The sequence below is a fragment of the Protopterus annectens genome, chromosome 7.part0 (assembly GCF_019279795.1).
Source record: "Protopterus annectens isolate FY-2018-M chromosome 7.part0, PAN1.0, whole genome shotgun sequence".
Classification (NCBI taxonomy): domain Eukaryota; kingdom Metazoa; phylum Chordata; order Ceratodontiformes; family Protopteridae; genus Protopterus; species Protopterus annectens.
The window spans coordinates 1,386,835,759-1,386,863,274 of NC_056739.1; the positions used below are offsets into that span (position 1 = coordinate 1,386,835,759).

The 27,516-nt window shown below is 38.0% G+C and overlaps 1 protein-coding gene across 1 annotated transcript in view; it reads right to left on the bottom strand.

Annotated features, from left to right (window-relative positions):
* FOXP1 (forkhead box P1) overlaps positions 1 to 27,516 on the bottom strand; it is a 5,351,121-nt gene that overhangs the window by 41,185 nt on the left and 5,282,420 nt on the right. Inside the window, exons 19-21 of the mRNA XM_044077980.1 lie at positions 18,196 to 18,365; positions 3,455 to 3,524; positions 2,039 to 2,199 (exon numbers count right to left, since the gene is read on the bottom strand). Coding sequence (XP_043933915.1) covers positions 2,039 to 2,199; positions 3,455 to 3,524; positions 18,196 to 18,365 — 401 coding nt within the window. The remainder of the gene's footprint in view (positions 1 to 2,038; positions 2,200 to 3,454; positions 3,525 to 18,195; positions 18,366 to 27,516) is intronic.

Here is a 27,516-nt window from a genome sequence, read left to right on the forward strand (position 1 = left end):
GTGTGTGAGTGTGTGCATACGTTTACTTTCATTTTACTAAAACACAGAAAATATTTTAAGAAAAAAGTCTATCTTAGTTGCCAGATTTCAATGTACCAAACATAGAAAATTTCGAATATAACGGATGTGACGGTCAACATTCGCTATTTTTCCTGCTTTCCATATTAGTGTGAAATAGTCACACAGCCCAAATCCACCAACTGAGCAAGGGTCTATGTCAGATGTTCGAGTTTTCAGAAACTCAAATTCATACAGTCAAGACCATATAACTGTGTTTCCGAAAAATCTAACATAAAAAAAAAAAAAAAACACAAAAGAAAAACAAAAATCTACCTTTTTTACGTTTTTGCAGGGGGCAAGCCCCCCTGCACCTCCCACACCCATTGCAAACTATATATACTAAATCTGAGATCACACCACAGTGAGGAAAAGAGTTAATATCCCAAACCTCACTGTACCACAATCTCCTTTCAAAAGTCTCCACCATATGAATTTTGAGAGTTTGAAAGCTCAATCAAGTGACAGGGACCCATGTTTAATCATAAATACAGCGGTAGACTTCAAAATGTTGACTTCTCATGCTGAAATGACTGCACCTGTTCACTGAAATTTATTCAGGATATTAAGGTGCAGCTTTACAATACTTCAAGTAGATACATTTGTGCAATTCTTATTCAATGTATGAATGTAAACCATATATATATATATATATATATATATATATATATATATAGATATATATAGATATATATAGATATATATATATAGGCATATCTGTCTACATTTATTCATTGCATGGTTATATGCTAAATAAGAAATACAGACAAGCGGTCACATGAGTCTAGCTTCTGGAAGTTCAACAGACCACAGGTTTAACACTGAAAAAAACAATGAACATGTGAAAGGTAAAAGAAGAAATCAAAAATAAAATAAAGATGACAATAACACTTAGGGCAGGTGAGTTTACCATTCAGGTGTCCATGATCTGGTTTTCATACCATTGACAAAGGATTTTAAACCACTACAGTACATGACTAGTAGCAGTATTTGAAGTGTCACATAAGACAATATACCTTTGATAAGATAAGGAGTCAACATTACTTTCTTGATAACAGAAGAAAATAAAAAGTGATGGTCCTTTAGATTTGATTAAAGTTTCAGTCTCAGTGCTGCAAATCAACAATATTTCCTTTAAGAAAATGGACAAGTAGGATATCATATGAAAACCAATGTGACTCATGTCAGACATGTACAGCTACTGAGATAGTTACACACCACAGGGTCTGCTACAACACTAACTATATTCTAAAGCAAGCAAAAGCCTGACCGTTTAAATACAACCCAAGTGCAATCAACACATTGCAATAAAAAGTCTCCCATTGCCTCACAGCTCTCAAGCTGCATTCATTACCAAACATAATAAATGTGACTCTTAAAATAAATTTGTTAGGATCGAAGTACAGCTCTTAACCTGTTAACTCAAGAATCACAGACGATGCCAAAAATTATTAAGGGGCAAAGACCATACATCAGGAATGCTTTTTTAATACTGGCCCTATCTTGAGAAAAAAATATCTTTAAATGTAAGTGGCACTATGTGCTTAAAGTGATTAATGCCGAGTTACAAAATCAGACATTTTAGGACAGATGGAGCAAAAAACTGAGATAAAATCAGGGACAGCTGAGAAACATGCAAGACCAATCTTATAAAACTAGTATAAAACAATACATTTTGCAACTCTGCATGCTATGGTGGGAACAAAAGTGTATAAAATATAAGTCTAAACATACTGAATAGCCCAAACCATTCTCGAGTAATGATATGTTAATGAATATATATCTTGATGTAACTCCAAAATTCCAGTTGATCAAGCCTACAGCAACATTTATCACCGTACTGAATCTTATTTATTGTACAAAACCCTAAAACAGCCTCCCACTTTTTCTAACACAGTCAATCCTAACTTGGTCTCCTTTATGATTTCTACACAGGATTATCTCAACTGCCAATGTTGAAAGGTCAAAACGCAGTACTTACATTGCTTGTAAAGGAGATCGTCCTGGACTGCTGTCATTACTATTCAAATGTTCCATTGCACCATTCAGCTCCTCCCTCATAGCACTGGTGAAGGTGCTTAGAGTAGGATTTCCCATGGAAGCAGTAGTGTATAGAGGTAAGCTGTTCTCAGCCATTGAAGCCTGTATGATACAAAGGATTAATATGCAGGAAACTAAGGACACAAAAAGATACATACATGTCCAGCAAAATTCCCAGAAACTCTAGTTTATGTTTTCTATGATACAGGTCATGTTCAGTTACATAAATGTTCAACATTTTGCTACAGAGAAAATATAGAATATTAAACTAATATCATATTCTCATTATTAGTAACCTGACATTTTCAAATGACAGGATTTATGGTGATATGTCATTTCAGATAACAGCACTAGCTGAATTACAATGAAAATGGAGCTCTATGTACAGTTAAATATGTTAAACCTACTAATTGAAATTAGTGGCACAGGATATACTAATTTTGATGCAGCACGAGATCATTTCACTTGTCTTCCAGTCTCATTTATATAAAGCATCACACAATATAAATGTGCTTGTAATACGAATGCCTATAAGCAGACAGCAGACCCTTCAAAATCACGGTTTGCAAGCCTCAAGAGAAAAGCAACAGTATCTGCAGTTCTCTGGTATAAACGAACCATGCAATATGATATACTCATAACTGGCACAGGTAAAATACAACATAGTTTTTGAGAGATCAAAATGCATTTTAATTACAGTACTAACATATTTTAAGCCCCATTTTCAGCATGAATGCCAAAGACCAGAAAAAAACAATAAAGTGTACACTTACTCATCTGAAAATAACCTCTAACCTGGCAGCTAAAATATCAGCCTACTTGTAATACGCAGTAAAGGATTGTAAAAACAAGGTATACTGCATGAGGCTACACTTGCAGGCTTTATACAAAATAGCAGTTGAATCTAGCATGAGGATAATGTAAGCTTCTTACAAATAAAAAACAAATTTAAGAAAAGTTTGGACTGTCTCTTTAATACAACTAACAATAGAAAGGTCACATGACATGGTATCCTATCACTCAGCACATTAATAGCTGTGCTGGAGTAATTACACTTGTGGTATTTTTGCCTCCAGTGAAATTCTGAAATAAGATGATGGAAATTATGATACTGCTGATAAATATTAATAAGTGAACTTTTAATTTTTTGCCACAATATTCAAAATGCTAAACACTCAGCTAATGCAGAAACAGCCTGATATGCGTTTGCCTCCAGGGACTACGGTGCTTTATGCACTTAAGAAAAAAGTTTAAAGAAATTAAAATTTAATATGTAATTAGAGCAGGACTCATATCTCAAAATGAGCAAAGTATTCATAGCCTACTGCTGCATCCTTCATTTTATCATTCTTCTTACCTGTAAAGCAGCATTTAGAGGTGTACAATAGGCGTGGCTGGTCTGTATATTTTTGATAAGGGAGGGGTTACTGCAGAAAAAAAAAATACACAATTAAGACATTTAAACACTCTCATGAGCCCAAAATATGGGGCAGCAAAAGTGCTATGTTATAATGATAGTCTGTTCCGTAATTAAAGACTTAAGCAAGCTTGTCAAAAACTGGTCTCTTTGGCTGTGAACATTATCAGCAGGGAATAAACTAACTGGCTACAACGTTTGTTAAATATTAGCATTCCATCCTATATTTGTGCCTCCAAATCATCTCATGTTTGTTATCACACACACTGAAAACAACACTGTATTTACATACATCTTGAGTAATAAACAATCATCCCTCCAGTGCAGGGTTTTTCTGGTATTTATCTGGTGCAGTAAATGGAAATGTCAAACATATTATTCAAGTAAAGAGAACCATATACTGAAGAACAAAATCCTTGGGAGGGAGATCTGAAAGAATTCCACAAGTCAGTAATGAAAAAAGTCTTGCCTAATAATGAAACATTGTATACCTGCTTTGATTGCTTCTAACATCAAAAGATTAAGCTTTCAAGGCAATATTTAGACCTTACAACTATGCAACTATGTATGCATTTCTAATACATATATATATATATATATACATATATATATATATGTGTGTGTGTGTGTGTGTGTGTGTGTGTGTGTGTATATATATATATATATATATATATATACACACACACACACACACACACACATATATATATATATATATATATATATATATATATATATATATATATATATATATATATCTCTACACACAAATACATACATACATATACATATATAGGAACAGATTCCAAAAGACTTGCTCTCACTGTAAATGACCACCCTGACAGCAGACTGAGAGCAAGTGTTTTAAAATCTGGTCCCCATTGTAAAGCCGTTTATATAAAAGTCGTGCACAGAAGTAAGTCACGTACACTGAGAACAGGTCCTTTGGAATCAGGGCAGACTTACACTGACAGCCACTCTTATGCAATCTGGCTCATAGTGTATGTGCATATACATGCAGGTTTACTCAAAGCTAATAAAGTATATTGTATCACTATCTACTTTGAAGGGAAAGAGACCAGGGAACTTGACTTCTAAATGTGGCCTGGTAATCAGAGGAGCAGTTTCTGTGTCGAAGATGGCCTCTATTCTTACGATATTCTGAAATAGTAACAAACACATGGTTCCATACATTCTTGTGGACAACCCATATTTGCAGCTCAGCTATGAACTTTTATTCACTGACTATTAAAGTTGCCTGATTATTCACTGTCTGTTTTTGTTAAAAAATCTATCACTCCTGATCAATTACTGTTTTCAAACAGATGGAAAGGTGAGAAATGTTCTACATATTTAAAATATATACTTTATGATGGAAAGATGATAAATGTTCTATGCATTTAAAATATATCCTTTACCAAAACAAACACTGCAAACTCTGACTAGAGAGTTCAACAGTGTGTTGTTAAAAAATAAAGACATCCGTACTATGCCCTCCTACAAATCTACTAAACTTTCATAGGTAAGTGCTAGGCTAGCTGCCCTGATGGGCCATTTTAAGCCTAGCCAATTTCCCTTGGTAAGAATCGAACCCTGTACTTTTTGTGGGGCAAACACCTTAACCATTATGCTAAGGGCAATTCTTTTCAAGACAGACTTGGAAACTTCCAGAACTTTGTCTGTCTATATCCCTCATTCTTCTTTCTGATGCCACACTGTGCTGGTTCCACATATCTGTTGCTATCAGTAGACTGACACATTCTTAAGAGACTAAGGCAGTGATAGGATACAGAAAGCCATCACGCACAGTTGGCAGCCCACATTAAGAGGCTGTGCTATAGTGCAATGTCCATTTTGCTTCTACAAGACAGACAGGGTGTCAATGGACTTTCTGCTTATCTTCCCTGCTGATTTCTTCATCTTCAGACCACCTAATGGTTTTAGGACAATGATGAAACAGATGGAGTCAAAACTGTTAAAAATCACTGACACTGGAAATTGTGTAAAATGTTCTTTTCATATGCATCCTGGTCTATTTCACCTCTGAAAGTTCCTGGGATTAGCAAATTTATTTGGTCATCAAAATAAGGGACAGGATTTTCAGCAGCCAAAACATGTCATGAAAACAGAAGTGTCAAAGAATTTTTGCATGGGCTTTTGGTAATAACAGATAGGTTCATGGGTTGGTACTAGGCTATCGGCCCTAGGGCCTATAAAAGCCTAGCCATAACAATTCCCTGGCTATTTCTTCCCACAATATCTACTTCCCTGGACCCCTGTCTAGCAGGGCAAATGACGTGATCCCTGGGGGGAATTTCCTTTAGCATTTAACAGATATTGAATTACTGAAAAGTTTTAAAATAATTTTCTAACCTGTCTCCCCTGGGGATGGAGGCAAATACTGTCAACATCCACTCCCACTGGCCAAAAAGAATTGTTACACTGTAGGAGATCCAGTGTCTCTTCTTGCTTTTGCATACCTGTGATTTCCAGCTACAGCACTTTTACATTCCTTGAGCTGGCTGAAACTACTATAGGGTAAAGTAGTTTAGTGTTTCCCCTTACATAAGCTGGAAAATGTTGCTAGGTGCAAGAAAATCCTATCTACTATACCTCTCTTACTGCCATTGTGACCCTAACCTGTAGAAGCAGTTTAGAAAATGGATGGAGAAAGGATTTTTTTTTGCTGTTGAAAGAAGAGGCTATGGAAAGATTAATAGCTTTTTCCAGCCATTGTATATTTTAATTTAACTGTCTGCAGTTGCTTTTACAGTGCAGAACGCAGTTTGTTTTATTACTCTTGTCTACTGCAGGTTATATTTAAATAATCGGTTAGTCTTTCCCACCACTCTAGCTATAGAAAAGGATTATTACAGCAAGTCCTGTGCAGACCATCTCAAAGCCCTTTACTTGTACTCACCTTCCTACTAACTGCTGCTTGGTGCTATATGCCTAGTGCACACAGTATCATCTGATTCCACACTGATGGATTTGTTGCACATCCACAAAACAAACAGCACCAGAATCTGGTTTGAATACATTGGACCAGAACCTGATACTTTAGGTAGGCTACTTTAATTATTGCATTAAAAGCTAAAAACTGTTCTCTGCTTCAACCAATCACACTAAACCACTTACAAACTAAGATATGGGGCAGAAATGGACCACATGGCTTACACCTTGTCTAAACATTTTAACATTCTGCCTTTTTGGAAAACAATATTCACAATTTAAAATAATTAATCTGTAAAACCATAACTACCACTGTAAGAAAAATCACTTTCTTGAACTGTTTATTCCAAATATTTCATATTCTTCACTCAATTTTCACAACCATTGTGGTCTATTTTGTTTTCATTTTTTAATGTTTTATTTTTTCATAATATTATTGTATATTATTTCAGACTCTGTGTTTCTACACCTATAACATTTTGGGTTCATAACCTATGCAAATGTATATGCACAGGCAGTGTTGTTTTGTTAATTAACTAATTTCTTCTTAGACTACATCCTACTTTCCCAGGAACATAACTAAGGTGGGAGGAAGGGGATGGCTGCTCTGCATGCAAACTGCTTGGGGGATGTGACTGGCAGCTGCCAATCAGGCATGACTGCAATACCAGGATTCATTTAAGAAGCAATGTCTGATAAAGTGGCTCCCTAAATGCATTTAGTAGCTTTCTGTGTCAGTAACAGCGGCAAAGAATTTGCTATAATTCAAAGTCCATTTTTTTGTCTACAACTTCAGGTTGAGGAGAGTAACTGTAGCAAGGAATCTGCTATGGTTCAAAGACACTAGCTAACCTAGGTACAGCTCTGTATTTTTCCAAAGCACACTTACTTCACTGCTACCTTTTTCCCCTTCAAGGGGACTTCAAACCTAGTCTAAAGACTGATAAACTCGGTTCCCATTCTGAAACTTCCTTATACTTTTTACAAATTTATGAGTTTACACCCCATGTTTTCAGTTACACTTCTTTCCTTTACAGCCTCTATACAGATTATTTTTTAACTTACACCACCTTTTCCAATCTGAAGAACTTGGTTTTCATTGAAATGTTCACTACATTCTGACTACTCTTAAATTCTTCTGCAGGCAAAAGCATGCCTTGCAAATGTACTGCTAACATAATCCTTCCACTATACCAGTTGTTGTTGTATCTTTCGGCTTTTCCCGTTTAGGGGTCGCCACAGCGGAACTCCAGTCCACTAATGATTGGCAGTAGATTTTTACGTACCGAGTTGCCAGCTCTGATGCACAACCTTCAACGAAGGTACGCTCATTCACGCATGTCTCCACACAGAAGACGCTTTAGCTGAGAATCGAACAGGACGTCTTACTGTGAGGCGACCTTCCACTATACCAGTACTACAGTAAATCCTCAGCACAGTGCAACTCTGATATTTCCCAGTACTTCCACTCGGGCAAACGTAAGGAGCTGCATCACAGCATTACAGACTGGTGGGATGAGATATGGGCGAGTATACAGAGAACCATACAGACACTGTAAAAGTATAATGAAATACTGGAAACACAGAGGAATCAGGCTATGGTCACTGAATGCTGTACAAGCACAACTGCACTCCAGGTGGCCTTGTCAGATTCGTAAGGAATTGCGGAGTTAGGCTTTCTAGGTCAATGTGGTACGGTACAGCCATGGCAGTACAAAGGAGAAGCTGTACTAGAGAGGGAGATGATCAAAATATTGAGTTACAGGTTCAGGGTGAAGGTTACATTAGAAATTACTGCTATGCAACCGAAACGTCCCTGTAACTGATAAAGGTGCCAAATGAACTGAAAACAAAACAGAGAGAAACTCTGTATGTTAACCCTCCAAAAAGAAAACAAAAAAAATGTGAAATTCCTGTTTTGACAAAGAGGCAGGAAATTATTCACTCTAACAACTATCACAAATGACTCACATATGCAAATACCCACGGTGATGAACTGACAAAGATCACTGTCAACAAAGCAGTGAGGCACTAAACATTCAAGCTTATCAGCATCTCTACAAGGAACTTCATTATCAGAACAACTTTTTCAGCAGTGCATTTACTGCACTACACTGCGCAACAGTGTTCTCAGATGCCTGCTAATACTGACCAAAACAGGCATACTTTTTACTTTCTCAGCCTTGCACTTTAGCACATCTAATAATATAACCATTTCATGTTAGCTAAAATCTGAATATTCGGAAAAGCAGTCCTTAGACAGTTAAGCAATACAGCCCCGCCTGATAAGAAAGACTATATGACAGATTGTAAAGTTCCTAGAATTCTGCTCCTGGTTTCCTCATTTAATGATTCACTAATTCCAACAACTTCCAAAATGTGACCATCCATTTTATACTAGTTAATGGATATCCACACAGGCAAAAAGTCTCATCCTGCAGTACTTTTCTACAGCACTAATTACCTTGCAGCATTCGAACTTGCTTATTTCTTTATTTGTTATTCTCATAAACCAAAGAGTACAAAAGGTCAAGCAGATGTGCAGAATGCCCTGCTATTACACAGACATTTTTTCTTCAATCTTCTTTATTACGGTGCTTATTACTTAACAGTCTATAACATAAAGCAAAAATAAAACAAGACCCACTGGAAAAACATGGTTAGCATGACACTTAAAATAAATGTAAAATAACATGTAATTAACGTACCAGCTCCCTTGATGGATTAAAAAAAAAAACTCTCCAAAACAAGTGATGTTTTAGCAATCTCTAAAATGAGGTCCCAGCCTCACATGCCTGAATCAGAGAAGGTAGCTCATTTTACAGGAAAGGGGCCAGACAGTAACAGGAATCCCTACCCAAGGTCTGAAGCCAATCTTAATTAACAAGCTGTCATTCTCCTGACAATCTGAACTGCCCTAGTTAAAGACAAAGTGCATGACACGGACATAAGAACAAAGACTTTAAAAACAGACCTGACTGCCACAAGCAGCCATGGCACAACCCACAGCCAGGGCTGGCTTTGGTCAGCTGGTGTCCTAGGCAAAAGGGCTTCACAGTGCCCCCACCCTGCACCACCCGGTGCTCCCATCCTGGTCTAACTAAACCATCCATATTACTTTTTTCTTCATTTTTCTCACAGTTTGTTTTACTCTTCAGTTTTTCCTGTATTCATTCAACGCATTTTAAAGAAACTATTTTTTACTACAAAAATAAATAAATAAATAAATAAACAAATAAATACTAGAAAAGTGTCCTTGCTAAAGCAGCTCCCTAGGTCGCCGGCTATGCCCACAGCACAGGAGTAACAAGACTGGTGCAACTTAGAATGCCAGTAGCAGACTTCTGTAGATGACAAAGTTCAGTGAAGTCCCTCCCCTTCTTAACCACAAAGTATACTGCACTGCAATAATCTACTCATGGTGACGTTAGTACATGCATTACTGTAGCAAAGTCCACAGAGAGAACTTCATGCTTAATGCAGAAGAAATATTTAATTGTCAAAATGATGGCTTATATATTGTTGATACATGGCCCTTGTATCAGCAAGTTGTCATAGGTAAATACTAAGCTGTCAGTCTGCAGACTCTTATAGGCCTAGCAAACACCCAGATTACACAAACACGGTACAAAGTCCAGCCAGTCATCACTTAGAAATATAAAATCATGGTAGCTACCATCCACTCACTATCAATTTAATAAGCCATGTACATAAAGTCTGCCTATTTTATGCTAGTAATTTATTTCTCAGGACTTCACTGAAAAATGGGACTTCCCACCTTGACTTCTAACAAATGCATGTAAATGCATAAATAAATTATTCTGCTAAAAATGGGTGAAATACTGTCCCAGATGCAAAAACATACATTGTTATGCACACAACATCTTATTCCACAGAGAGTGGTGTGATCATTTGGCATAACACAGAAATCCCTATCATAAACAGTGACTCGCATATAAAAACAGTACCCCCAGACTAAGTTTACAGTATTTCTAACACCTTTTACTTTAATCGCTGATATACTGTATTCTTGCCACAATAGTGTTAGCTCTATTTTTCTCTATAAGAATAGAATATACTCACCTTTCCATAATGTTTTACTGATTGTTTTTTCTTGTGCATCCCACCAGTTGCGTGCCCCCCCCCATTTTTTGTCTGTACTACTTTTCGCTCCCATAATCCTTTGCAGCATCAAAAACCCAGAACACAATGTAGGATTTCTTTTCTAAGTCTCCTTCTATCTGAACTGCTTCACCAAGCGGAGCCTCTCTGTTTGCATCCTTGCCCAGCTACTAGGTCATTTTCCCATCCGTCTGCTGTTTAATTCAGTTCTCTGTTTGTTCCGACTTCAGCATAGAAGTTGAATTTGCAAATGAGAACTGTTAATTCAAACTTTGTTGTCGCCCAATTTAATTTAATTTGTTATTTACTGTTTTGAGTGTTTTTATGTGCTTTTGTTTAGCTTACTATAGATACTATAGTGGCCATTGTGCAATTAGCTTATGCACATATATGGTGTACACTTTTAGCCTAGTGCTCTACTGTGCTTGTTTCACTGATGTAAAATGTAGTAACAGTTTTATTTGGCAAACAGTGCAATATTTCATGTTGCTGTGCTTTTAAATATTAAGCATTTTATAAATTGTGGTCAAAGAAAGTATTTTTACATATTGTCTGTTTGTTCTGTCTGTGCACCTAACTACTACCTTGTCCTGCTACTCTATTGTTACTCTGTCTAACATCCCCTTACCTTTACTTAATCCCCTGCTTCCCCCTCCTTTCCTGTTGTTACCTTTACTAATCCCTTGCTTCCCCCTCCTTCCCTGTTGCACTCTCTCCACAATGGTATCGTCTTAGCCTGTGCCCAACCCTATACTCCTTGTTAAACCCCTCTGTACCTATCCGCATTTTTTTTCTCTTTTTCTTTTCATAGCCTGCTAGCCCTTTCAAATGCCTGTGGGCTTTGTATTAGAACATTATCCCACCACGATTTTCACGCAGGAAAGGGCAGGACCTACATGACTGACAGGGCTGAGTGACAAGACATGCAGATTATACAGTGTCATGGTGAATATTTATAACACAGGCTTCATGCTTTATGTTATCTTTAATTAGAGTTACCACAGCTTTTAGTATACAATATGTAAAACAGAGATTAAATAAAGGTATCCTTATTTTCTACATTTGTAAGTGCACCTTCGAAACCACCGCATGTCCTGGGGGTCTGACTTACATTGTACTTAGTCTTAACCACATTACTGTGTTGTCGGGTAAGAAGCGGGTCAAAAGGGCAATATGTACGCAGTACGCACAAGTTCCCAGTTTTGCACTCCGGACCCATAACCCATGCCCCCCCACCTTTACAGAATAGGAATTTTAAGTCTGTGTAATAGTTTTTATACGTGCAGCATACTACGTGTTTGCACCCCTCCCCTTTAAAGAGTTGTAATTCTCAGCCTAATAGTGTAATACTTTTGTATAAATGCAGCATATTCTGTGTTCGTTTGAATAGGTAAATCTGTTTGGATCGGTACAGCATTTGTAAGTACATGTTCTGCCAAATTATTTAGTGTTAGATGTAATTTATGGAAGCTTTTGATCACTGCAAATTGGAAATCCTGGTACCAGCAAATAAGGGAGAAAAGGCTTTGTACATAAGTAATTACAACGTTTAGCATACTCATCTTTCTGAGGATGGGTTTCCCATGTTTATTCAAAGCACTTTTCAAAACAAACGTCATAAACAAAGTGCTGGGCGGGGTTTGGGCGGTCCTTGCTACTGCGCATCTGGTGGGGTAACGTTTTAATACAAAACCTGCCTGTGGAAAGGCATTCCTCTACACTTCAAAATTCACACACAACTAGAACGACATCTGATCCATAATTTGAAGCAGCATGGCAATTCTGGACCTACTATATCCAAGATGCACACTGCTTTAACTAAATACATGGTCCAAAGGCATTAAATACTTCCCTGAGTTTTGTTCTGGACACAGTTGCTTTAAAAATAAGAAACAACGAATAAAACAAGTACAGCTTAACAAACCTATTTAAACTGTTGCTTTTACACTGGCTTTACAGTGTGCATTTTAAAAGTTGCCAGCTGTCTGGCAAGCAAGCAACCCAAGAATCCTTTTAATAGCACAGCTTCTACTAGTCCTCTGTTCCTCAGTAAATTGTTCTTAGTACTAGCTTCACTGTATTTATCACCATGTAACTTAGTGTGACTTGCATATTAAAACAGTACCCCCCAGACTACGTTTATTGCATTTCTGCTAACATCTTTGACTTTAATCGCTGATATATTGTATTCTTGCCCCAATAGTGTCAACTTTATTTTTCTCTATAAGAATAGAATATACTCACCTTTCCATACTGTTTTACTGATTGTTTTTCTTGTGCAACCCACCAGTTGCGTGGGTCAGCCCTCAGCATTCGCCTATCTGTTACAACAACCAACCACAACCCAATCACTGCCCTTCCTATTTATCCGCCCCCTATCCACTTCCTTCCTTCACATTCTTCCCACTGTGACTTCCATCCTTTACTCTGCCATCCAATCTCTACCTGTACTCTTCCCTACTTAATCAACATACATCTCATTTCCTTCATTATAGCTTTATCTATTACTAACTCACCTAGTGTCCAACTTCTCTTTATTATATACCTTCCCCTTTCTACCCCATCCTTCTAGCTTGCTACTTTACTCACTCTTTACTTTACTTTCTCCTCATATCACACTACCTTCATACCTTCTGTACTGACACTTAACTGTAAGCCTCCTCCTTCTGGAATTCTGTCCACCATGCATCCATCTATCAGTCATACTGTCTTTCTCACTTTTCATCACACTTTTCTTTTCCCTAATGCACCTCACTGCTCTCAACCCCACTTTCTTGCCCCCCAAGTGCTCAACAACCACATCATTCTTATCTAACCAGTCTGAAGTCTGCCTAGCCTCTATCAAATAAATCCTCTTCTCCTATACAAAATGAAAATTATCCCACTAAAAAACAATATCCATGTTATCCAGCAAAACATTACTACCATCTACTTTCAAATGTAACTTACCAAACCTATCAGAAACCAACAACTACTGTATTACACATCCAGGCATACTACCTTACCCTTATGTGGAGACATTCACCCCAATCCAGGGCCCACATCAACCAAACCATCCACACTACCTTACACCTACAATTCCTGCAAATCCTTATATATGGTCACTATAAACTTCCAAACATTTGTAATAAAATTTCTGCTTTTCACACATGGAATGCCACAATCAACCTGATATCATTGCAGTACTGACACCTGGCTAAAAACTTATATTAAGGACACAGAATTTCTCCCTCCAGGCTTTGCAATAATAAGGTCTGACAGGACCCACAAAAAAGGAAGTGTTGTTGCACTGCTGTATCCTACTATCTACAATACAGTTTCCTACACGAATACTACTCCACAATTTTCTAATGCCGAAATTCTAATTTCTTTCCTAAAAATGAATAACCGTAAAAAATTGTGTATCACAGTTCTTTACATAACCCCTGGCAACAGCATACCCTTACTGGAAGAGATCCTTGCCTGGATTTCCAGTAATGTTAAAAATGAAACTATCATGGGTGATACAAATATCAAATGGCTGGACCTCTGCTCTAACTTCTCATCTTCAAATATTAATTTATTTAATTTTACTTATCAGTTCTCTAACCAGACCTAATAGGAACAATGAGAGTGGCTCCATTTTAGACTGGATTCTTGTCACTGACCGTAATAAAATATTCTCAGCCGGTACACTCCCAAACACCCCCAGTGATCACCTCCCAGCCTTTATTCACCTAACTTCTCCCTCCTTTCAGAACCAACATCAGTATAAACAAATAAGGAATCTGAATAACTTTAATCTACTGATATTCATTGACACACTAAAAATATTAACTGGTGCATGCCAAAAACCTTCCCTCTAGATGAGGCAGTTGACTACTTCAACACAATATTTCTAGATACACTAAATAGCCTTGCACCCCTTCGCCTAAAGAGGATCAAAAGGAACTATGCCCCATGGCAGACTATGCTTACAAAGGAATTTATGCAAGCCAGGGACAAATTTTGGAAGCAATAGCTAACAAACAAAACCTCTCCAGACCTGTTAAAATTTAAACAATTTCACAGCCAGGTAAAAAGACTAGTCAATAATGACAAAAAAGATTATCACCAAAAACTACAGCCCAACCACAAGTACAACCCCCCAAAAAATTCTGGAACTCCATTACATCACTGCTAAATCCAGGCACAAAGAGTAACTCATGTCCGCACCCTGACAAAACATCTCAAGAAATAGCCACTCTGTTTAATTCTCACTTTATTAACACTATACCACACATCACTGCTAATTTTTCCCAACCACACTGCAGCACGAGCTTTATGACACCATCAAAACCATCTTCTTACACTCCTTCCACTACACCCTCCCATTATTCTCACAAAGCCACTATCCACTCTACATCCATTTTCACTCTTAATCCCATTCCAGCTGTTACAATAAAAAGACTATTTCTCAAACTCAAACCGTGCTCTAATGCTCCTGACAACCTACCCATGGAACATCTAAAACTAGCAGCCGAAGCTACTGCCTACCCTGTAAGCAAACTTCTTAATAGATTCATCCAGGAATCCTACATCACTAAAATCTGGAAAAAAGGCATTTATTATTCCTCTTCATAAAGGTGGCAACAGTACTGATATCTTAGACTTCCAAACTATCGCCATTCTCTCTCCTGTCTCCAAGACTTTAGAAAATGTATACATATTCAAATTTTAAACTTTCTACTTCACAATCAAATCCTATCTTCCACACAACATGGATTTAGACCAGCCATAGTACTTCAACTGCCCAAATACATTTTATGGACACAGTTAAAAGAGCCTGATACATTGGTAAAATTCTCTCCTCTCTATTTCTTGCCCTTTCAAAAGCATTTGATACCATTTCTCACCCTCTTTTTCTAACCCAACTCTGTTAGATCACCCCCCCCCCCACTCAACTGGCTCACAAATTACTTAGCAGATAGACAACAGGCTGTTAAATGGCAAAACTCCTTCTCTCCATAGGTTAACACCTCTACCTGGTTCTCCTAAGGCTCTATACTAGGACCCCTCCTCTTCAGCATTTTCATTAACAGTTTTCAGTTTTCACTCTGTCAGAGATCTCTTATTCAGTATGCGGATGACTCAACTATTATATGCTCTGCTGTTTCCCTTTCAACTCTTCAACAAATAACTCGACTGGCCTTTACCTCCACTGAGACATGTACAATAATCATCTATCCCTTAACCCAAACAAAACCAAGCTCATACTATTCACCCTAAAGAAGACAACTCCCTTAAACAAAGCTCAGTTTATTATACATTCTCAAAGTAACCCAATAATTGAGGTTGTTACCCACACAAAACTACTGGGAGTAATTACAGACTAACACTTGAAATTTGACTTAAACATACTACATAGCATCAGCAAAACTCATCAAAAGCTAGGAGTCCTCTGTAGGCATAAACACTTTCTTAGCCCCTCCACTAAACAAACCCCTTGCTACCACTTACCTACTACCCTCCATCTATGGTGCCCCTCTACCTACTAGCCTCCAAACCTCCAAACCTCCTAAAAAGCTAAGTTTGAGACATGTTATAATAAAATTGTCAAGTTCGCCATAAACACCAGACACTCTACCCATCACTGTACTGCTCTATACTCTCTAAACTGGCTAGAACTACCACACTACCTGCAATTAACAGCAGCACACAAAATAATCTTTAAACCATCAGACTGTCCTGTTCTTAGTTTGAGATTTAGTTGCTACCATCCAACGAGGCCTCTCAAATCCAAGAATCAGCAAGTCTTGCAGGTACACAAACCAAACCTACCACTCAGCCAGCTTCTTTACTCTTGCTCTGTAGCCAAAAATTGGAATGCTCTACTATTAACTATTACAGCTACTCAGAATCTTGCTTCTTTCACAACTTCTCTACAAGACTACCTATCTTCTACCTGGAATTGCACTTGCACCAAGTCTACATCTTTCAAAATCTAACTGTGTTTGCTTAATGATGACACTGATGTTTTCATATTCACTATCTAAAAATGTTGTGTGAAAACTTCACTAATCTAATGCTAGAAAGATTTATGCAAAGTTAACATCTTTAATTTAAATTGTTCTTTGTCAAATTCTGTTTTACCACTAATTAAATTATTTGTTAACTATTTTGCCTTTGTTGTACATACTTTGAAATGTATTCACATTGTATGCATTCACCTCTATGCTCATGTTATTGTGGAGCTTTTCTGCCTGGGCCTCCACTGAAAATGAGCTCTTATTGGCCCAGTGGACTAACCTGGTAAACAAATAGAAATATGCATAAATAAATAAAAATAAATAAATAAATCAGAATGCATGAGGATATGAAACCTGAACACATGGGGCAAAGTATGATCAGTGTCAAAAGAACTTGAGAGTAGAGGATAACTGCTACGCTACGATAAATCTTGCTTGTATCATAAAAAACGAACAGAGCAATGTCAGTAAATGTGGTAAAACAAAGTTTCTTTTCTTTGATCTGAACTAAAAAGCTAACCTCCATAAAACTCCTTAAAGGTAAACTGATTGCTTGAATGACAGAAGTACAATACATGCAATTGAGCCTAATAATATTGAACACAAAGCTGCAACTCTCATTAAAAAAGTGAATATTGAAACTTAAGACTATCTAAAACATTTATATGGCTACTGTACCCACCCACCCCCACCCAAATACGAAGGCCTGTACCTGCACATCCCTGCTACTTACTAATTCCAGGATTGATATGGCTTGAAGTAAGGGAATTCTCAAAATACTGTAATCTTGGACTTAGCATAAATAATCACATACTCCAAGTTTGATTTAAGGAGGATCCCAGTTTTGTTTTTTGTACATTCGGACTGAGCAACATTTGATTATAATAATTATGAATAAAACACATTTATTTAATTTTATTTTACTTTAATACAGTTCTTTGAATTAGAGTTATCTACCTTTATGCATCAGTTATTTTGCGTGGGGGCAATAAAAGAACAGTACATTCTTTTATTCATGTCATTGCATTAAATTAATCTTTGTGAACCAACTGCAGGATGAAAAAACATGACATGCACTATCAAACAAAATTTCATTACATTCTTTGCGTCTGTTTCTGTAACGAATGTACAGTGCAGAAGCACATAAACAGTGCATTACATGTTGTTTAACACAGCATTCCTAATCTCAATTTCCTTAAAGCATTCTTTTGCCAGCATTTCCTTTAAGCATTAGAATACTTCTTAATGCAAAATTTGCATAAACACATTACCAGAAGCAATATAGTTTTAAGCTGAAAAATGCTTTTGATGATTTCCAATTATAATGGAAGATCCATAACATTCAAAAATAATTTCATTGTTATGCTGACCTGATCTGGAGGTAAAAAAGGATAATTTTTACTGTATTTGTCAGTAAATATTTTTGGCATAATGAACTGAAAATAAATGGGAAGAGAATGAATTAGACGAACAATCAATACTTGTTTCACTATAGGCAACATTATAGTAAAACATGTCAGATCAACAAAATAAAACACATACAGCATATGAAATGAGCAAAACATGCAAAGCAAAGCATCAGCAGAAAAAAAATCAAAGCAAAGTAAAAAAAGCTCTTACTGTGCAATAAATTCGTCAAAGTTTTCATCAGGATAGTATTTTCGCGGACGGCCTCGTTGAATATGGCGGCCACGTTTAAATTCTTCATCATCAACAGTCCAAAAGGACCCAAACTCATCCTCTACTCTGATAAAGCACTTATGAAGTGAGAGGTTGGTGCGAATGGCACCCTGGGACAAAAGTAGCAGCCAAGATGAAAACAAAGGGAAAAGGTATGGGGAAAGAACACACATCAAACACAGGGAAAAGAAAAAGAAAATAAAATGCAAATAAGCATAAGCAAATGGCTTGTGAGGGTTAATATGCACTGCCTAAAAGCTAAGAGCATGTGATGCAAAGAATGCCAAGCAAGCAGGGGCAGGGGCACTGATGAGCACCACAGCAAACAAAAACTAGTGATGGGATGATTGTTTTACCTCCCACAGTTGCTGGATAAGACATGACACCACCTTTTATCTAGCACCATCTAGCAGCCAAAAGCCTCTAGGTAAAGCTGAAAGCATGACCAAGCTATGCTAAGAATTTCAAACATGGTGGACATACCCACTTATCTTTTGTGGCCTTCTCTTTTGGAATTCTATTTCATCCACTGTCCATACTGCCCCTTTAACGTTTTCTACTCGCACAAAACACTTGTGGAGACTAAGATTATGGCGCACTGCATTCTGCAGCAAGTATAAAAGAAGAAAAGATTCAAAATTTTCTGTGAGGGAAAACAAAACAATATTCTAGCAACAGCAGATAAACCATTCTGAGAGATAAGCGAATGGTCATCATGACACTTTGTTGTACTGCCCACATGTGCTACACTGATTTACCAAACAAATATTAACCCCACATAATCTTTCATATAATTAAAAGCATTTTCATTAATAAAAGTATTTCTAAACATATTCTCCAGGGAATAAATGCATATTTTTGAAAAGTGGCAGTTTTTTGCAATTACTCCAACAGCACATTGACATTTTAATAAGTCCTGTTACTAAAAATTGCTAAATGCTTAGCTAACAAATGACAAAAAATGGAACAAAGTATTTCCCTTGTCTAAGTCAGTATAGAAAACACATTATTTAATATTTTTGTTACATAATACAATGACGTACTCCAATCAAAATAAGGCACATGGTAGCTGCTTCTACATTACTTCATATTTTTGATGCAAAATATTTCAGTGTACTCCAGTTAAAATAATGCAGTTGGTAGCTAATTTCTAGAGAAACACCAAACTTACTCCTTGTTGTATCTTCAGATTAGGCTTTACTCAACAGACAGTGATAGAAACTCTCAAGCTTAAGATTTAAAAATGTATGCTTGGATAACTACATTAAACTTAAATTCTATCACCTTGATGAGTGGAATGAACTTCATAGACAAATATTCACCATTAGTTTCAAAATATGTGCGCATTTTATGTTTAAGCAAGCTTCTATTAGGACAAATGGCTTGCCGAGAAAAAGGGGGCAAGCAGCGCAAAGATGGCATCATTCCTCTAGAATGAGGGTAGAGGACTCCTACTTCACTATCCTCTACCACACAATAAGCCAAGTGGCAACACAACTAGGAAAACAAACAAGGTCAGTGAATTGACAAATAATGGATGTTAGAAATTAACCTAGCAGATGACCTGAAAAAGGGCCTTCTGCAGTGCATGTAGAACTTGTGAGCATTCTTCTTGTTCTGCAGTCCATGCAGTACTTGTGAGCATTCTTGTTCTGCAGTGCATGCAGTACTTATGAGCATTCTTCTTGTCCTGCAGTGCATGAAATACTTGTGAGCATTCTTCCTGTACTTTCTCACTTCACACTTGAAGCCTGCGTGCTCCCTTTAGCCCAAGCATAGTGTCAATGTGTTACTGTTAAGGGGTGAGTATGTGCCAGTCTATTTATATTCCACCACAATTTTTGTTGTGTGGCTTGTTGAGATTTTTTGACTGTGGTTCATTTAATCACAGTAAATTGGATTATGAGAGAAAGTGATGTACTTTCAGAGGGTTTTCCACTGTTTCCACACTTGTAGTGTGACAGTGCAGTTAGCATACATAATTTAGTGGGGTGTGGGAGGATAGACAAGCCCTTCATGTGGGGAGGGGCATGCCTCAGACAAAAAAAAAGATTTTTGGGTGTATATTTATCTATTTTTTATTTGAGTTGCTGTTTTCAGTCTTGTAAAAACTGTGACAAAGTCTTCTGACTGCAGATTGAACACAGGGAAACTGACACAGATTCCAAGGTTCTTGACCCCCCCACACACACACAGACACACAAGTCAAGGTGTAGATTGCACCTGCAAAAAAAGAAATCCTAAGGTTTGCTACCATGGAGTCGTAGCCAGAGAATTTTATGTAAGGAGAAAGCAGGAAGGAAATAATGTACCTACTGTGGAAGGCCCTCTCAAATATCAAGTGATATCTGTTGCATCTTACTCAGAGAAAGCCATCTGCAATGTGTGGCACAGCTGGAAAGAATACCAAGAAGTGTCTGATAAACCACTCCAAAAAGGAGCCAGATGGAAACCAAAAGCCGAAGAACGAGGATTCAAGGCATGATGCCCTGGCAAAAGAAACTACTTCTGCACTGAAGGCCTAAAATACAATGCTTAGTAAAGTGTGCATGCTGCTGATAATCTTGTCATGGTAAAAATGTAAGCTGTGGACATAGTCCTGAACTACTCAATAGAGCAGAAAGATACCCTCCCCAGCCCCACCAATTAAATGACCTACCACTAGATTGGTCAAGGGCCTCTTACCTTTCTGCTTGCAAAAATGGCAGTTTGCAATATATTTGAATAAAGTCTATTTAGAAACTGCAAACTTCAAGCCAAAAGAAAAAAAAATGAACAGATGATTTTTCTTTGTATCTTTACAGAATTTATGAATTGTGAGTTACAACTGACAGTGTATCAATGGTTTGGAAAAAACAGTCACCCTGTTTTCTGCATGCAAAAAAAGAACATAAGATAAATCATCTGATTAATTGACAACTTACAAACTGTTTGCCAGAAAATGTGGATTCACATAAATATAAAGATAGGTCATTATGGAAGATGAAGTAGAGCTCTTTTTAGATAAATGCTTGAAGCTCACAAATCCACTGAACTAGGGTGATGGGGAACAAAAATTAAAGTCTTCAGAACACAAACTTCAGGTCCAACATAAGTCCATTAAAACTGTGGAAAAGAAAGCATATCAACCATAAAGTTCAGATTATAAAGCAGATACAGCTCCTTCATCAAAACCAGAGATTAAGCACCCCCTTCAAGAAGCTGCTTCACCATTATGTGGCAGACCAGAATGCTGCCTTCAACTGGCTTTGTGATAAGCTGAAATGGTTAAAGCACGTACCTTGATGGTACAGTATCAGAAGTACAGATCAAAAAGATTCATTACACAGACCAACGAAACTTGTAAATTTGCAGACTAAGGAGGGAATGCTATTCTGTTACTTTTTTGACTCAGATGGATAATCTTTACCAAATGTCCCTACACGTGGCTCAAGTAGAAGGCTTCCTGGCTGACTAACATCTTCGATATCAACTTTGGGGAGGACTGGAGGCTAAACAGGAGCTAAGCATCAGTAGTTATGTTCTTAGGAGGAGATGGTCAACTAGCCACAGTAAAAAAAATTGCAGAGGTCTCACGAGAACAGTCACTATGAAATGAATATTCAAAGAACACAGAAGTAGGCACCTCTGCTCCACCACAGGGTGATGAGACTGAGCACTGGCCTTTCTCAAAAAATGTTGACAAAAATCAAGGAACAAGGGGAAATGTGAGGGATTGTATTACAGAACCTCTAGCCAATTCAAAATGTACTTCTGTTGCCCACTTTCTCTGTCTTCCTGAAAGTAAAAGAACTTGAGCAGCACTGCATTCTTTAAAGTAGCAAGTGGGTCAACTGAGAGAATGCCTTCCTTCCGGGAGATAGCCTGAACAATGTCCTGATGCAACTGAAGTTCCAGAATGAAGTCAAGCTATGACTCAAGATGTATGCTGGAGGGGGGGGTGCTTCATTCCTCAGTGCGCCGGCCTTCAGATGAGACATTAAGCTGAGGTTCAGTCTGCTTGAGTTGGTATTAGCTCAGTTGGTTGTATAAGATTGCATGGCACCTACAGAAAAGAATAGGTGTTGTTCCTGAATGTAATGGCCAAATTCCTCCTAACAGTATAAATACCACCTTGGGTCTACCCTAAAGAGAGGCTACTAGCCTAATGGGACTAACCAGGTCAACAAACAATAAATAAAATTAAACAAAATGAGGAAATAATATTAAACTCCCTCCATCTGTAGAATGCAACCCTCCCCCCACTAGTGGCCCACTCTCACACATAAATCAATTCTCAACAGAAAGGAGAGGAAAGAACAAGTCCCTCAGCACAGGGGCCACCCAAATGTACAAAACACTCATGCCCCAGGAGTGCCTGGCTACCTGGAAACACAGCTTTCAGCTAGAGGAGTTTGATATGAAAAGCTTCTTCCACTGACCTACATAAAAAGAACTACAGATTCTTTGGAAGAGAAAGAAAACATGTCTCCATGTTGTTGGGAGGAACCCACCAATCCATGACACTGTGGCAAGGGTTAGGCATACAAAGAAGACAATCATGGACCAGTGAACTTGCTGATGTAGGATGTGTGCCCATATGTGTGTGTGTGTGCACATGAGAAAGCACCAGCTTACTGCTTAAGCCTCACAGGGGAATGCAGACTTGAAACAGTGTACATAACAAAAGACAATAGCTTAGATCCCAAAGTGCACAGGCTCTCTTCATTAGGAAGAAGGTATTGTGCTGGATCATTTCCAAAATCAACTCTATAAAAGGAAGGTGGTGCAGTACAAGAAGGGAATTTCCAGCTAAAGGTGACAAAATAAGCAAGACTAAAACAGTATTAACACCAACAGCTCCTCTGTGGGGGCTAAAACATCCAAACGTCCAAGCAAAGAAATATCACAAAGTTGCTCTGCTGTAGGGTACCTGTTCGGCTGGGAACTTGGAAAATGACCTACAAATATACTGTATAACCTCTGTCTTGAATTATACTAATAGTGGAATGGTTTCATTATGTAAATATGTAACAATTTCTCTGGATTGTATTTCTCTATTGTATTTCACATTGTATTATGCTGTTCTGTCTTATGTCTTCTGTATGGAGCTTTTCTCCCCGGGCCTCCGCTGAAAATGGGGAATGCATGCATATGACCGAGTGACCGATAGTCGAATCGTGGCTTCCCCGAACCTAAATGTCAAAGCTCCATTTGTCGAACGGTCAGAATGTTGCACGAAATTCCGAATTTTACATTTCCGACTGCTCTACCACCTAAACAAGTGCTACCATCAGTCAACAAGGGGGGGATGTTTTGCAGTTCGACATAATTGTGTTCGCAATTATGCAAAGTCGCCATACTGCCATCGAACATTTTCCGGTCGGCCATCTATCGGCCGACCAAAGGCATGTATTCCGAATATGGACATATATCCAGTTGGACCTTCCCAGTTAACAAATGTAAAATAAAAATAAAAATAAAATATTCCTTTGTAAAGATCACAAAATGCAAAAGAAAGGCCATATATAAGGACCAAGTACTGAAACTGCTGGCTACACAGAGCAAAAAGCAGAACATACAGTGCACACAAAGATTCTGATGCGTCTTTAGATATTCGTCATGTCTATAATCAGCATTCAGAGGCCATCCAGGAACAATGGCACTAAGGCCTAGAGCCTAACCAAACTAAACTGTGTCTATCAGATAATTACATGGTTTAAGGCAATTAGATACCAAAGAAGACTTCAAAGCAGCAAGCCACTTTGCCAAGTGAGCTCCTCAGTAGTCAGGACTATCTTTCACATGCTATAATATGATATAGAGAAGGAAGGTAGAAGATTATAAACTTCTATAAAGCTGGAAAAAAAAACAACTCTTCTTCTGAATACCTTCAATGATTACAGAGAAGGCTCATCAAAAAGTATTTTACTACTGAAAGGGGTATTCACAAAAGCCTAGTTCTATTCCTCATGAAGAAAATATAACCTGACATATTCTTTCCTATGAAGGAAAGTATTGGCAAGCCAGTGTCTCAGTTATCATGTCTACAGTATTAAAAGTAGAATATGTTGTCGGAACCTCTAAAGATGCAACATTAAGGACTTTCTATACCTCCTGCCACTTTGTGTTAGGATGGGCGCACACATTTTCCATGATTGCTCAACAAGACAAATCTCAAAATGATGCATAAGTTAAATGAGACCAATAACCCAAATTAAAGAATGAATCCTTCTGAAATCTACATTGTGAATAGGGGAAAATGTTTTATTTATTTGTTTATTTATTTGCAGTTGGTTAATCAGGATAGTCCATTGGGCCAATAAAAACCCGTTTTCAATGGAGTCCTGGGGAGAAAAGCTCCAAGACAAAACAAAGATTACAGCAGTTACAATTAAATTTTAGGTTATATTAAGTACAAAAAACAAACATTGCACTTGTAAATATACAGTTTCTTGAAATGGAATAGTACAATTTGAGAATTATAAGAAGCTATTTACAATTGGCTTAGTATTTGCTAGATGCAAATATGAAATTAGAGTCCGTAATAAATGAGATAGTTGCCTGTAGGAAGAGGAGAATAGGCTATGTGGGGTAGGAGCAGGAGCATTCCCACTTGTATGTTAGATGTGAGTGAAGTGATTTTTTAAAGGAAGAGAGGTTTGTGGTGGTACGCATGGAGAGAGGGAGGGAGTTCCATAGGTGTGCCAGGGCAAAGGACAGGAGATTTTGTCCTGGGGGACGAAGAGGTTTGTACAATTCTATTAGGTTTTGGTTGTTAGATCTTAGCAGTCTTTCTGGGTGGTGCATTTTAAAGGTAGAGGAAAGGAGGGACAGAGAAAAACAAGTTTGTATGCATAAGTAAGTTGAGAAATAGGTGATATTGCTGGGTAGTTCTAGCCACTTTAGTTTGTGGAGAGATGCACAGTAGTGGGTTGATGATTTGTGGCTAGTGGCGAATTTGGCAATTTTATTTTAACAAAAGGACAGTTTTGCCTTGAGAGAGGATTGTAGGTTTGTTAGGAGAGGGGTACCATAAAGGAGGGAAGGGATGAGAAATGTAGTAGCGAGAGTGAGCTTAGTAGATGTAGTGAGGTATCTATTGTCTCGGTAGAGCATGCCAAGTTTTTAGTGTTTTTTTTATGTTGAGTTGTAGATTGGAATTGAATTTAAGCTGGTCATCAATGTGGACCCCTAATAGTTTGGTTTCAGATACCAGTTCAAGAGGTGTGTTGTTCTGGCTTGTGATGGAGAATATGTTTCTATCAATGGTGGTGGTTTTAGAGGGGGTAAATACCATGAGTTTGGTTTTTGATGCATTGAGTGCTAGGTGATTGTCTTTCATCCACTGTTCTATGGTAGAGAAGGCGTCTTGAGTAAGCTTTAAGAGAGTGGGGATGGATGCGGCAGCACAGATTATAGTTGAATCATCTGCATATTGAATAAGGTTAGCATAAGGGATGAGCGGAAGAAATAATTTATGAATATATTGAAGAAGCGGGGACCCAATATGGAACCCTGGGGGACACCAGTGGGGGTGTTAAGGAAAGAGGAGATGGCATTTTTCCACTTGAATGCTTGTTGCCTGTTAGAGAGGTAGCTGGTGAACCTATTGAGAGAGGAAAGGGATAGGTTTAGTTTAGAAAGTTTAGTAATGAGAAGGTTGTGAGAGATGGTATCAAAGGCCTTAGAGAGGTCAAGTAGGAGAGTAGATACAGTAAAGCCAGAATCCCTGGCTTTATTCACAGTTTCTAGGAAGGATAAGAGGGCAGTCATAGTGCTGTGACTGGGTCTGAATGCGTGTTGGGTGGGAGTTAATAAGTTATTATCTATGAGATAGGAAAGGAGTTGAAGATGGATACATTTTTCAAGAAGTTTAGAGATGGGACAGAGGATGGTGATGGGACGGAAGTTTGTAATATTGTTATTATTGCCTCCTTTGTGCAGGGGTATAATGAAAGCCTTTTTCTAGAGTTAGGGTACAAAACATTATTGGATAGAGCGATTGATTAGGATACTAAGGGGGAAGGCAATGGCTTTGGCAGCTATGCTAAGGAAGGATGAGGGAATGTTATCGGGGGCATTGGAGCATAGTTTTAGCTTTTGCAGGAGTTTCTTATGGTAGACGTTGGAATGGGTTTTATGGAGAATGGTGGGAGTTGAGATGATAGGGAATGAGAGACTGGAAGTGAAGGGGGTGACAAGAGAGGGGATGCAGAAGTAGGGGGTGTAGTGTTATTAGAGAAGGATGAGGTTAGTTTGGAAATAGAGTTTATGAAAAAAGAGTTAAATTGGGTGGCCAGATCTATATCTAATGCATTTGGGTCAGGGCTTGGGATTTCTGTTGTGCCGTTTTAGGAGGGTAGTGATACCTTTCCAGAATTTTTGGTTTTATGGTTGTTTTGAAGTAAGGAGAAGTAATTCTGTTGGTCTGCTGTAATAAGCTTTTTAACTCATTTGTGAAGTGTTTTGAACTCATTAAGGGTGGGGGGGGGGAGTTTTGTTTTTTTGGTAACGTGCCCAGGCTTTGTCTGTAACGCGCATGGCAGTTAGTGTGTTTTTGGTTATCCAAGGGGCAGTTTTGTTTATTACTCTTTTGGTTTTTATGGGGGCATAGCTATCTAACAGTTTTAGAAAAGTTTAATTGAAATGGGCAACAGCATTTTTCAGGGGCAGAGTTTTTAGAAGGTTCCAGTTTAGTGATTTTAGGGAGTCACAGAAGGCTTTGGGGTTGAAGTTTTTTAGGTAGTGAGTGGTGATGTAATTATGAGTTACATGCAAGGGTGAAGGAAGACGCCTTGTAAAGATGGGGAGGTGGGCGCTGAGGGAATCCGGAAGAGTCCCACTATCAGGGTATTAAGGGGGGTGAGAGACTAAGATCCAGTCTAGGGTGCTACCACTGGAGAAGTCTTTAGAGGGCCTGGTTATGGAGTTGATGAGCTGAGAGTAATTATATAGGTTGATGTTTAGGGGGTGTAAAGGGGACTGAATGAAGGACCAGTTAATGTTTGTGTCTCCCAGGATTATAGTTTCATTGTTGATATTGATAGAAAGCCAGGAGAAGATATCTTCAAGTACTGAGATATTGTCTCCAGGGGGAATGTAAAGGGAGACTATGCATATGTATTTGTGTCTATTTAATTGAAGTAGAGCTAGTATTAATTCTGCGTTGGCGAAGTGGGGAATGGGTTTATTATAGGGAGTAACGGATAGGGAGGATGAGTGGAGTAGAGTTACTCCGCCACCCTTTCTGTGGGCCCTGTCTTTTCTGATGATGGAGTA